The sequence below is a fragment of the Muntiacus reevesi genome, chromosome 11 (assembly GCF_963930625.1).
Source record: "Muntiacus reevesi chromosome 11, mMunRee1.1, whole genome shotgun sequence".
NCBI classification, from domain to species: domain Eukaryota; kingdom Metazoa; phylum Chordata; class Mammalia; order Artiodactyla; family Cervidae; genus Muntiacus; species Muntiacus reevesi.
In genome coordinates, this window is record NC_089259.1 from 75725513 (window position 1) to 75739543 (window position 14031).

At 43.2% G+C, this 14031-nt stretch overlaps 1 protein-coding gene across 1 annotated transcript in view; it reads left to right on the top strand.

Annotated features, from left to right (window-relative positions):
- ERCC5 (ERCC excision repair 5, endonuclease) overlaps nucleotides 1-14031 on the top strand; it is a 27173-nt gene continuing 13142 nt past the window's right edge. Inside the window, exons 1-6 of the mRNA XM_065901853.1 lie at nucleotides 1-506; nucleotides 5602-5777; nucleotides 6692-6807; nucleotides 7198-7284; nucleotides 8328-8388; nucleotides 11633-11776. Of these exons, the coding sequence (XP_065757925.1) occupies nucleotides 419-506; nucleotides 5602-5777; nucleotides 6692-6807; nucleotides 7198-7284; nucleotides 8328-8388; nucleotides 11633-11776 (672 nt within the window). The 5' untranslated portion in view covers nucleotides 1-418. The remainder of the gene's footprint in view (nucleotides 507-5601; nucleotides 5778-6691; nucleotides 6808-7197; nucleotides 7285-8327; nucleotides 8389-11632; nucleotides 11777-14031) is intronic.

A 14031-nucleotide genomic window follows, 5' to 3' on the forward strand; every position in this document is an offset into this window, starting at 1 on the left:
GACGCATTAGACGGCATCCGAGGAGCTCCATTTCCCGTGCGGAACGCCTGAGCTTGAGAAGATTGGAGTTTTCGGAGGAACTTTTTCTGGCTGTTAAATCTTGCTTGCGCCGTCCCTTCACCCTGGTCGTCCGCTGAGAGTGCAAACGTTTGGGCCAGAGCGCTGGAGGAGACGAGGACTTGCCCCTCCGCGTCGCCAGCTTTCTCTGGTCCCATTTTTCTTCCGCGAGGCCGTGTCAGCTTCTGGGACGTCCCCGTTTCGCCGGGGCCGTTTTCCCTGGACAGCTGCGAGCTCTTGGTTTTCCTTCTTTCCGAGTGGGAGCCGAGAGTATTCTTCCCGGGCCCAGGGCGGCGGTGCAGCCGGGCGGGGAAGACTTGGAGTGAAAAGCCGCCCGCGACGCCGAGGATACAGCTCCCTCATGGGAGTTCAGGGGCTCTGGAAGCTGCTGGAGTGCTCCGGGCGGCAAATCAGCCCGGAGACGCTGGAGGGGAAGATCCTTGCCGTGGGTATCCTTTACGCGGCGTCGGCGCTGGGGATGCTCGGTGGACGCCAGGGTTGTTGTTGTTAATTTATTTTTTTAATTGAAGGATAACTGTTTTACAGAATTTTGTTGTTTTCTGTCAGACATCAACGTGAGACGCCTGGGCTTTTTGCTCACAGTTTTCCTGGGGCGCAGAGCGGCATTGGTGCGATGAGGGTCTTAGCCCGTGGGGTCTCACGCCAGCGGGGGAGGCGGTGGCGGGGAGTAGCTATCGGATCTTCCTCAGGACGCTTCCTTTCTCAGTGTCTGCTTTCCTCCCGCGTTGCACTCATAGTTCCCTGACTTGGAGTCTTAGGCCCAGCGCTCTACGCTTCTCTACAGTTCTTTAATCTGGGAAGTGGAGGTGATAAGTCTCTGCACATAGAGTTGGTGGGAGGAATAAAGGGAATATTTAAATGAACGGAGTTTAAAAATAGTGTCTGGCACTGTTAATACTGTAAATCCTGAAGATGTTATTCTGGCTGGGAGGTCAGCCTGGAGAAAACAAAGTCGACTTCCTACCAGTAGTTTTGCCAGCCGCCCTGAGTCTTGCTCCGTTTATATTTGTGAGAGGAAGAAAAACGTGTGTGTACATGTGTTTTACATTTTTTTTTTTTTTCCCCAGTGACATTGCTTTTTGTTATGATTTTTGGAATACGAAATTCGTATGGTACAACACCGCAAAGATTTCAAAAGGTGTACAGTGCATTACTCTCCCAGCCTCTGTGATGGATTTGTTTGTGTGCGTGTTTGGCTGGTATTATCTTTAGAATTTTTCCTGGTTACTGAAACAAATGAAAGCTGTTTCTGAAATTTTAGTATTTTTATTCGTTAGGCATTCTTTTTTCTGTTTTTATCTTTATTTTCTTTTTCTGAGTGTCTGTTCTGTTGCAGAAGCTGGTGGTACCTTCCACCAGTTCCCTAAGTGGGGACATATGAGCCTAGAACTCCATGCTCTGTGGAGAAGACAGTCCTGCAGTAATTGCTGTGGTAAATGCACTGTCAGAGGGGGTGGGGAACACTGGTAATTTTTTTTTAGTAAAGCAAGACGACGATGAGGTTTATATATATGTATTTGCAATGTGGGTAATTTAAACCACATCCGTAATGAAGAGTGGCTTAAAAGTTTTATGCTGGTACCTTGTGGCAAAGGTTTGTGTTTTTTTTAAAGTACACGAGCAGTTGCTGCCCTCTAGTGGTTCATTAAACCACTGCTTTTCTGAAGGTTTTCTCCTTGGAACTATTAATATTTATCCATAGGAATGAAAACAGTATTCAGTGTCAGGAACCCTTAAAACGTTAGCAGAAATTTATATGAATTTACATTGAAGCCCATAATTTGTAAAATGTATTCAAGTTTTTTGATTTTATTTGTTAATGAAGAAATTACCCTTGGCATACTAGGTTCATAATTTATTCTTGAAACCCTAAAATAAATTATTTGATCTTTTTACCATTTTCAGCTGAGCGTCTTGTTTATTTACACAATATAAATGTTCGTGTCAAATAATAAAGAATTAATTAAACTTTCGTCTCTTATGGACCTTAGCATTTGAAAAATACACTTAACTCTATTATTAACAAAATATTACACTGTTTAGGCCCCACCTGCAATGTGGGGGACCTGGGTTCAATCCCTGGGTTGGGAAGATCCCCTGGAGGAGGGCATGGCAGCCCATTCCAGTGTTCTTGCCTGGAAAATCCCCGTGGACAGAGGAGCCTGGTGGTCTGCAGTCATGGGGTGGCACAGAGTCAGACGTGACTGAGCGACTAAGCACAGCGTGTTTAGTAGCCTGTGTTTCAGAAGGTTCATATCTAGTTCCAAGGGATAGCAGAGTTTGAGAGCTACTGATCTGAAATTAGATTTTCTCATTCCCTGTGGCTCAGATGGCAGAGAAATCTGCCTGCAGTGCTGGAGACTCAGGTTCAGTTCCTGTGTCGGGAAGATCCCCTGGAGAAGGGAATGGCTACCCACTCCAGTATTGCCTGGAGAATCCCATGAACAGAGGAGCCTGGTGGGCTACAGTCATTGGGGTAGCAAAGGGTCCGACATGACTGAGTGACTTAACACTCTTGATAAAATTGAATGAGTTAAGTAGAAACTTACTCCACCTAATAACAGTGGTGTAGCAACCGGAAACAAGCCAATTAGAAATCTTGACCCAGTACAATACAGAGCTGAGCCAACACCAAATCCTGCTTCCAGGATGGACCCTTTAGCTGACGTCTTCTCATCCTCACCCCTGCATTCTGCTTTCACTCAGGCTGTTGTAACTAGTTTAAAGCCGGTTTCCTTGTATTAATTAATAGTTCGTTCCTCACTTGGCCACTGGGGTGAGTCTTCAGTCACATCCTTCCAGTGACTGCAGGTCCATCACATCCTCTCCCTGCTCCTCTTGCACCTGCCACGCTGTCCTTGAACAGAACGCACTTCTGTCCCAGGGCATTTGCGTTCGCTATGCCTCCTGCCTCACTGGCTTCTCTCATTCCTCCTGTTCATTTGCTCTAGACCTCTTACTTCTTTGGACAGGCCTTCTCTGTCCGATGTAGTCCCTGTTGGCTCAGACGGTAAAGAATCTGTTTGCAATGCAGGAGACCTGGATTTGACCCCTGGGTTGCAAAGATCCCCTGAAGAAGGAAATGGCAGCCCACTCCAGTATTCTTGCCTGGACCATTCCATGGACAGAGGAGCCTGGTGGGCTTCAGTCCATGAGGTCACAGAGTCAGACACGACTGAGCAACTTTCAATTTTTTCCCACCTAAAGGGCCATTGTGACTCCCAGTCACATTTTTGTCCATTTGCTTTGTTAGTTTTTTCGTTGGCACTTACGAACAACCTAATGTATTCTGTAACTATACTTGATTTTTATTTTCTGCCTTCCCCATTAGAATTGCATGTTTCTCAGGGGTCTGGACCCTGACTATTTTGTTCATGGCTTTATTTTTCACTCTTCTATCCTTAGGATTTTGGATATGTCTAGTAGCACACAAAAAGCTAGGAGTGAATCTAGCTTGTTGTCCACTAGTTATTTTATGTAGTGTTTATTCAGTTAATTGTTGATGGGCCTGGTCTTTTATGGTGGTAAGTTAGGTAATGCCGTTCACACAAATATTTAACTGTTCAGCTCAATCGATTGCAGGTCTTTGTTGCCTCCTCTTTGCGCTGAGAGAGAGAGCTGTGCCCGCCAGTGTGATTTAGACACATCTCGGAGCTCGCAGTCTGGACTGCTCCCCCACCAGATTGTAAACTCCATTAGGCCAAATGCTTTGTTTGGTCTAGTTCTGTATCCCCAGCTCACAGGAGCATTTCTGCTGTGAAGTCAGCAAGGTGTTTCTACACAGGAGTGGATAACTGGACGTCTTAATCTCAGCCAAGGACGTGACACCTAAACCTGACCTGAGACCTGAGAGGAGGTCAGCTCTAGGCTCAGAGCGGGAGGAGCTTTTTCAGGCTGGGGAAGGAGCGTGGAGAAGACCCTGCAGGAAGGAAGGAGCTCAGTGACTTCAGGTTTCGAAAGAAGCCCAGTGGCTTGACACGAGCCAGGAGAAATGAGCAGAGGGCAGCTCATTCAGGGCTTCACAGGCCGTGGGTAGAAGTTTCAGATGATATCCTAAAGGCCACGGGAAGCTTCCCAGGGGTTTTCACTATAGGTATGTTAATGAAATCTAACATACACTTTCAGGATAGACTAAAAGGTAGAACTGATGGGACCTTGCACGGCCGGGTGAGGGGAAGGTATGGGGTGGCGCTCAGGGTTCTGGCTTGAGCGGATCAGAGAGACGGCCACTGAAATGGGGGTGTGAGCAGCCTGGTGAGAAGACGTGGGGCTCAGTTTTGTTTTATTTTGTTTTTAATTTTTTTTTAACGGATCTCAGTTTTTGCTTGTGTCAAGTCTGCGGTGACTGTGAGGCAGCAGGTAGAGATGTCAACTCGGCCATCCATTCTGGGGTCAGGTTACTCTGGGGCAGAGGTGCATGCGTGGAGTGGGGGGCTGCGGGGGCTGCAGTGGGGATGGGGCGGGGGGGGGGGGTGGGGGGTGGGGTGCGGAGGTAGCCTGGATGGACACTGCGGACAGGAGGAAAGGACAGTGCCTGAGCACCACCACCGCGGAAGTGAGCACTCTGATGGTGGGCCAGGGGAGTGGGCTGAGATCCAGGGAACGCAGCAGAGGGCTGTGTCCCTCTCTTAGGAACAAACAGATAACAATTGGTTAAAAAGCACTCTTCAGTGAAGTTTAAAAATAGAAGACAACTCCAAGAAGAAAACAATCAGTTGTAATCACAGCAGAAGATAGCTACTGTTAATACTGGGTTGACCAAAAAGTTCGTTCTGGTTTTTCTGTAGTATCTTACGGAAAACCCTGAACCATCTTTTGCGTCAACCCAGTATTTTGAGGTCTGAGCTTCGAGTATATTTAACATATTGCATAGGTTACACAATAGATGTATGCTTTCCATACTTTTGTAACCTATTTTATTTCTTCCTTTAATAATATTTTGTGACTGCCTTACATGCTTAGGCAGCTTTGATTTTTAAGGGTCACTTGGATTCCAGCAAATCATGATATCATAATCTAATTACAAAAAAAAGACCAGTTGGAAAACTTCCATTCTTTATATTTTCATTATTATAAACAAAGCCACCTTATAAGTCACTCTGATTATAAGTCTATGATGACTTCTAGAGGATACGTGTGTGGAAGTGCAATTCTTACATAAAAGAGAATGTAGATTTTAAAGTGTTTTGCTTTGAATTGCTAAATCGTTCTCCAGAGGAGTTGGTTAATTTACTAAAATTTCATGTAGATCACTGATTTCTTTTAAAGAAGTTCCTTTCAGTTAGACTTTTTGAAGGAGACATGTGCCTGTGTAAGCTTTTACAATTCAGGATGTAAATACTGATGACAGGAGCCCAACTAAAGTGAATCCACTATAGGGAGATTCCAGTAGGGCTGGACATTTTTCAGTTTCAAGTGAATTGGGATGAGTGCTCAGTTTTAATGTTTCGATAATATCAGACATTGGGAATTTTAAGGGGAGGGAAGGATTTGCAGAGTGTTTTCCATGAACAATTCTTCTAGATATTAGCATCTGGTTAAACCAGGCTCTTAAAGGAGTCCGCGATCGCCACGGGAACTCGATAGAAAACGCCCATCTTCTCACTTTGTTCCACCGACTCTGCAAACTCTTATTTTTCCGAATTCGTCCTATTTTTGTGTTTGATGGGGATGCTCCACTATTGAAGAAACAGACATTGGTAAGAGTTATATATATATATATAGTTTTTTTTTCTGTCAGCATTCTTAGAATTTTAGGTCAAATTTTAATCTGACCTAAAATTAAAATTTTCTTCTTAGAATTTTGGAAACCAAGACTTACTTTGACATATATTCAATTTAATTCAACTTTTAAAAATTTATCATGAACAGATAATTTATTTTCAAAGAGATTTACCTCTGAAAACATTGTATAACGTGGGTGCAATAATACTTAACTTTTAATAAAACTATTAAAGTAGTTATACTAAAGAGTTTTCCCTTTAGATTGTCTTCTTAAGTGTTCTACAGTTAAACTTACACAATATTGTATGGCAACTATATAAAAAAGAAAAAGAATGTTTTTATATTCCTGCCTTACATTCAACTACAGAGACTATTTCATTTTTTCCTGTTTGGAAATTTCTTGCGAGGTATTTCTGTACATTTTAGAATTTCCTATGACATCATTTTGGATATGGAAGGGCAGAGTTACATATAAGTAATGTGTTTTTATAAAAACTAATACCAGAAATTGGTTTTGACCTAACAGTAGCATTTTAAAGACTAGTTAATTGATGTAATAATCCCTTTGAGGAAGCATTTACTTAATTATATAGTATTAAGTTTAGGCTTCTTGGGAACATTAAAGAACATTTAAAAGAAACAAAGTAATGGTTTCCCAAATACATTGTATAATAATTCATTAAGTAATACTTAGTTGGAAACTCTGGCTGTCCTTTACACAACAAAAACCTGAAGCTATTCACTGGTACACTAATTAGGAGAAAATACTGAAACAGGTATAACCTGAAAACTCAGAAGACAAACCAAATTCCATGGGGAAAAAAGCCACAGAATTGTTTTTAATATACTAATACCTCAAGATAAAATCCTATATTCTTTCTTCTCACAGGCTAAGAGAAGGCATAAAAAGGACTTGGCCGCCAGTGACTCCAAAACAACCACAGAGAAGCTTTTGAAAACATTTTTGAAAAGACAGGTTCTCAAAACTGCCTTAAAAAGCAAAAGGCAAGCAGAGAATTACATTGATTTTAAAGATGAACATTTTTTATGTTTGCAGTGAGTTCTGTGATTCCCTTTCCCTAATGAGAGGAATCAATGGAATGTCCATTTGACCGAGTGAATTGAAGTTGTGAGAGTTCTCTGTTCTTTGAGAATCAGCTTTGACAGTGAGCAGGAAAAGCTGCTAGGTTGCATCGCTTGTCCGTTTTACTCTCCTAACAGTCTTCTATGTGCCAAGACCAGGTTCCCTCTTCCTGGAGGCAGGCAGGCCAGCAAGGGCAGAACCCATCCCCGAGTTGCCCCTTCTCAGCTGGGTTTGTGTGTTCAATGGGGAATACTACTGACTCAAAATACTGTTTCCGGTCATCTCTGGTGACGTCTCCGTCTACTTTTCAGGGAGGACGCCCTTCCCAGTCTCACTCAAGTTCAGAGAGAAGATGACATCTATGCTTTGCCACCTTTACAAGAGAAAGACAAAAACAGGTAAATGTTTTAACTATTTAAAAATGTTATTGCTGCATTCAGACAGATTTAAACCTTTATGTTTTCCTTAAATGATAAGGTGTGTTGGATTAATGCATCTGCAATACACATTCTCGACACTTTTAGATTGGTTTTTAAAGGCTACATCTTCTACTGACTCCATTTGTGTTTTAGTGGTTTGTGGTGGTTTTCTTTCTTCCTCCTCAGGAGCCTGTGTTAGCACTGTTCATTGAGAGTTGGTGATGTGGATTCTGTTTTTTCTGAGTCTTTGCTGACAGCTGCCGTCTGAATGTGCCTCTCAGCCCGGCGTTTTCCCTCTCACCATCGCTGAAGTCCACACACACGACGTCCTCCTTTGTTAAATCCAGTGGCTGCTTTGCAGTTCTCAGGCTGATGTGGTGCCCACATGGGCCTGCTTTCCGGGGACCTCTCAGGTCGCTCTTCCTCCTGCTGGCTGATAATCCTCAGCGGCTTCTCTGGTTGCAGTGCAGGTGGAGGGCCAGTTTGTCCTTCTCCGCTCACGCCTTCCATTCTCGGCTCCAGTGAGGCCACACAGCTTCTGAATCCCCGCTGCCGCCCTCACTGTGTCTCGAGGTTATTGGCCTGGCTTCCGCACTTCTGTCTCCATCTCTGATCTTACCCCTTTGGAGGAACTCCTGTCAGGCCCAGTTTCTGATTTGTAGCGTAGAACCTGTTAAAACTCAAATCTGATACTGTCGTGTCCTTGCTTAAAACACTTTCTAGTTTCTTCTTTTTTCTCCAAGCAGTGTAATTGCGAGAGACTTCAGAAAGCTCCTGCGGTGAGGTGACTCTTAACTGTCCCTTTGGCAAACCTGCTCTGCCTGGTGATGGAGGGTGTTAGATCTTGTTGTGATCGCTCCCTTACAGGTGTCCCTACCAGACGGTGAGACCCAGGATGGCGCAGTTCTCGCCATCTTATTCACCACTGAAGCTTCTGTAGCTAGCAGTGCCTTGCACTCAAGAAATATTTTTGTAAGTTGTCACTAAATCATAGGTATTATAAATCTGTGTTTGACTTTCAGTTCAGAAGAGGAGGATGAAAAAGAATGGCAAGAAAGAATGAGTCAGAAACAGGCATTACAGGTATTTAAATAATTTTTGAATTCAGGATTCATTCTATTATTAGTATTTGAAATGAATAATATGAAAATGAATGATTTTCATGAGGTAGTATGGACTTATGAATGTTCTTGATAAGAAAGACAGACAGATACTACCTTATTTGTTGTGTATATATAGGTGTGCATGCATTATATAAAATACACACGTGCTCATAAACATATATGGAATTATGCATAGCTAGATATCCCAAATAAGCCATCTTTCTTTTTTGTTCAATCAGTAAATAAATATAATAATTAATGCTTATATAGTATAATAATTAATGCTTATATAAAAATATGGAAAGCATATCACCCATGAATAACTTCTAGTAGCATTTTGCTGTATGTTAGCACCCCTCCCACCCTGTATAGTTGCTTATCTTTGTGTGTATGTGTGTTTGGAAATGTGTATATGTTTCACGGGTACATGGGTACGTATACATTTACAAAGATCTATGCTGGTGCACAGGCTGTAGCTATCTATTTCTGTGTAACTTAGTGACAACAGTCTTATTATCATCGTCTTCGCTGACCTGGGGGTTGACGAGCGCAGGGGGCAGTTTCCTTGAGGGTCTCTAGTGTGGGTGCAGTCAGGCTGGAGCTGGGACTGGAGCCCCTCCAGGCCTCCTCACCTGCGTGCCCCGCTGCTGATGCTGGCAGTCTGTCAGAACCCCTGTCTGGCTGTCCTGAGCTCGGGCACAGTGGTGGCGGGTTCCCAGGGTTCCCAGGGCAGGTGGCGACCCGGGAGGAAGTGGCCGCTGGGCCCATGCTACCCTTTCTGACGGCCTTGGGGGATGCGCAGCCTCCCGTCCACGGCGCGCTGTTCACTGGCTGCCGGGTGAGGTCAGCACCTACTGGGTGGGAGGGGAATTCATCCAGAAAAGAAAGTCAGAGAACCTGTGGATGCGTTCCACAGTGTAAGGAGTAACATGCTTACAAATCGAGCTTGTGCTGTGGATACAAGTTTTTGAAATTTCCTGCAAGTTTCTCAGAATAGCGGGTAACATTCTTTGATTCCCTTGTCTATTTATATTAGTATTTGAGTATGACTTTCGAGCTAAAATTGCAAGCTTCTTCAGCTCATGGACGTCCTGCCTTATTAGCACAGCCAAGAGCAGAGACTTGGTGAAGACCATGGGCTCTGCGGGCAGAGCGACCTGCAGATGAATCTGGGCTCCCCTGCTCGCCAGCTCTGAGATCTTAGGTCTTACGCAACTTAGCTTCTCCGTGGTGCTTTTTTTTTTTAAATTTTTGATGCCTTCCCTGTTGGAATGATGAGATCATTCTTGAGGGAGAACACGGGAAGCTCTGACTGAAATGACTGGCCCATTTTAAGTGCTTGCTGGTCTACAAACACAGAGCACACATACATACAAGAGAGCAAGCTGTATGATTTTATCTTTACTAATGAAGAGTTTTAAAGTACTTTCATTAATCAAGTTAAAATTTAGAAAAGTTTTACACTTTTGCGTGTCTGTGAAATTTCTCACAGTTCATTTCACTTTTGGTTTTAAAAAGTGAAAGTGAAAGTTGCACGATTGTATCCAACTCTTTGCGGCCGCATGGACTGTAGTCTGCCCGGCTCCTCTGCCCATGGGATTCTCCAGGCAAGAATACTGGAGTGGGGTGCCATTTCCTTCTCTAAGGGATCTTCCTAACCCAGGGATCAAACCCAGGTCTCCTGCATTGCAGGCAGATTCTTTACCAACTGAGTCACTAGGTTAAGAGCAAAACAGAATGTATCTAACTGAAGCAATTATAAAGATTAGTCAAATGCATAAGGCTCATCTCTGTCTCAGGATCTTTGCATTTTCTGTCCCTTCAGCCTCAAATGCTCTTCCCTGAGAAGATTTTTGGTGTCTTTCATGTCTCTGCTCACAGGTCATTGTGGCCCCATGGACTGCAGCACGCCAGGCTTCCCTGTCCTTCACCATCTCCCAGAGCTTGCTCACACTCATGTCCTTTGAGTTGGTGGTGCCATCCAACCATCTCATCCTCTGTTGTCCCCTTCTCCTGCCTTCAATCTTTCCCATCATCAGGGTCTTTTCCAATGAGTCAGTTCTCTGCATCAAGTGGCCAAAGTATTGGAGCTTCAGTCTCAGCATCAATCTGTCCAGTGAATATTTTGGATTGATTTCCTTTAGGATTGCAGTCCAAGGGACTCTCAAGAGTTTCTTAAACACCACCATTCAAAAGCATCAATTCTTAGTGCTCAACCTTCTTTATGGTCCAACTCTCACATCCATACATGACTACTGGAAAAACCATACCTTTGACTAGGTGGACCTTTGTCGGCAAAGTAATGTCTCTGCTTTTTAATATTCTGTCATAGCTTTTCTCCCAAGGAGCAAGCGTCTTTCAATTCATGGCTGCAGTCACCATCTGCAGTGACTTTGGAGCCCAAGAAAATAAAGTCTGCCACTGTTTCCATTGTTTCTCCATCTATTTGCCATGAAGTGATGGGACCAGACGCCATGATCTTTGCTTTTTGAATGTTGAGTTTTAAGCCAGGTTTTTCACTTTTTTTCCACTTTTTCAGCTTCATCAAGAGGCTCTTTACTTCTGCTTTGCTTTTTGCCATAAGGGTGGTGTCATCTGCATATCTGAGGTTACTGATATTTCTCCTGGCAATCTTGATTCCAGCTTGTGCTTCCTCCAGGCCAGCATTTTGCATGATGTACTTGGCATATAAGTTAAATAAGCAGGGTGATAATATACAGCCTTGACATACTCCTTTTCTAGTTTTGAACCAGTCTGTTGTTCCACGTCAGGTTCTAACTGTGGCTTCTTGACCTGTATACAGGTTTCTCAGGAGGCAGGTACGGTGGTCTGATACTCCCATCTCTTTAAGAATTTTCCACAGTTTGTTATTATCCACACAGTCAATGGCTTTAGGATCAATGAAGCAGAAGTAGATATGCTTCTGGAATTCCCTTGCTTTTTCTATAATCCAACAGTTGTCGGCAGTTTGATCTCTGATTCCTCTGCCTTTTCTAAATCCAGCTTGAACATCTGGAAGTTCTCGGTTCATGTACTGTTGAATGAGTAAATGGATGTATTCCCTCACCTGTCCATTCACTTTAATGCCTATTGCAGATTATGTATGTGTTTAGCCTACTGTGGATTATGTAGAACTCTATACAAGCACACACACACAAAGTCTGGCATGGTGAATAAAGTGCATAAAATGTAAATGTCATGGTGTTCCGTTTCACTCTTTACAGGAAGAGCTCTTTCACAATCCTCATGCAATCGACATTGAGTCTGAAGACTTCAGCAGCCTGCCCCTTGAAGTAAAGCATGAGATCCTGACTGACATGAAGGAGTTTACTAAGCGGAGAAGAACATTATTTGAAGCAATGCCAGAGGTGAAGTATGCAACAGCATGTTAATGTGTAAAGTTAAGAATGTCAGCAAAATTTTTGTTAAAATGAAAGAATAGAGAATAAAGAATATTGATAAACTCACATGATCTGTTGTTTTCAGTAAATAGCCTTTGCATAGCTCTGGGATCCTGTGAAACATCATTTATGTATAAGTCGGAACTTACAGATACTTACTCACAGAAGACCTCTTGACTTTCACCAAGTCCCGTCTCCTGCTCTGTGTTCTGACAGCTCCCTGTGGTGTCTCTTTAGATTCTTAGCGCCCAAACGTGCCTACCTTGTGCTCGTCTGTATTTTCAGCACTTAGCTCAGTATTTTTCACATAGTAGATGCTTAGTAGTTTGGTCCTTAAGTTAGTTCATGAAAGTTATTTTAATCCATCATATATATTGTAGAATATTAGCAATAATATAGAACCTGATCACAGTGGAGAAGTTTGTTCTAACTTGAAATTCCAGGTATCTGTTCCCCTGAAGGCTAAAAGTGTAGTCAGATCTTCCATCTTCTCTCTTCCTCTTTCTGGACGGTGGTAACAGGGATTCAGTGGTAAATTCCTCAACTTGGAGCCTCTGATGGTGGCTTTGTAGCCACAGAAACGTGAAGTGGGGTGGTGCATGGAATTGGGTTCTCTTGAGTGTGTTCCCTGGTCTTACTGCACCATCATTACTGTGTTTAGCTGGTGAATGAGTCTTGTTTTCCTTCCTACTGCTACAACCTGTTCTTTCTCACATTGTCCTCCCTTAAGTTTGCCTATAAATTCTGTAATATTGCTAATGAATGGATGTGGGGCTTGTTTTTTTCCTACAGACTTTTGAGCATTTCGTAGATTGATACAAAAAATGCAGGAGCTGTTTCTTTTCCCATTACTCCCTTTCTGCTTTTCCATGAAGCACATGAAGGTAGGAGAACTAAGGTGTACAGAAGTGATGTACAAAGGACAGAAGTAAACTTAATTTCATCTCGGGAGGGGGGGAATCCATGCTCAGTTTACCAACCAAGCATTTTTACAAATAAGTTTTATTTATTTGCTTTTGGCTGCACCGGGTCTTTGTTGCTCTGCGCGGGCGTTTCTCCAGTTGCAGGGCGTGGGCTTCTCAGTGTGCGGGCTTGTCTTGCTGGGAGCACGGGCTCTAGGGCGAGCAGGCTCAGTATTTGCAGCTCCTGGGCCCAAGAGCATGGGCTCAATAGTTGTGGGGCGTGGGCTTAGTTGTTCACAGCCTGTGGGATCTTCCTGGACCAGGGATTGAACCCGTCTCTCATGCATTGGCAGGTGGATTCTTGACTCCTGAGCCACCAGGGAAGCCCTCTGAAGCCCTCAGTCAAGCATTTTATTTCTTGAGTGTGAAAGGACCTCTGGCTTGTCTTTTGAGGGAACAGAATTTGGATTATGTAAACAATAGTGGAACAGATGGTAGAAAAAGAGAGAGTCCAATGCCTTGCTCCATTTCTTCTCTTTCTTCTCTCTGCAGAGCCTCTGGGCTGGGTCGGCCAGGGTAGAGTGGGGCACAGCCCATTGGATCTGTCATTTTGGTAGCTGAGGGAAGTTCTGAGTCACTTAGGTTGGACCTTTGCATTGTCTGTACATCAGGCAAATGCAATGCTGATAATAGTAATGTTGGTGAGAATATGAGTAATCATAATAATCTTGGTAATGATTTAGTATAAGGCTTAGCAACCTGGTTTTGACCCAGATCTACCATGTAACTAACCACATGGTTCTAGAGGGGTTACTTAAACTGTTTGAGTCTCACTTTCTTCATTTGTAGAATGGAGATAATGACTTCTGTCTCCTTTGTGGTTGAGAATAAAATGGAATAATATATGTAAAAACACTTAGAAGAATGCCTTACTCAGGAGATGCGCTGTAAATGTTAAGTATTATTAATAACTGACTACAATGATTTATCGTGTGTCTTTTGTGAACCAGGGACCAGCACTTCACTTGCATTCTAAAAAACTGTCTGTTAAGCCACAGTCAATATTTCAGACTCCCTGGTGTGCATCCCACGCTCAGTAAATGTTTTTTGAGTAAATAATTGAATCATAAACAGGATTCATGATTTCTTTTCTCTTACCCAGTTCTTTTTGTTTGAAAGATTACTCTATAACAAGGCAATTATGGCTTTCCCCTACTATTCACATTTTACTTTTCTAGTGTAAAAATACCACCAATGGGAAAAATCAGTTATTCTTTATCTCCTTTGGGGATAAGGGTGGAAGTATGGGAATGCTATCTG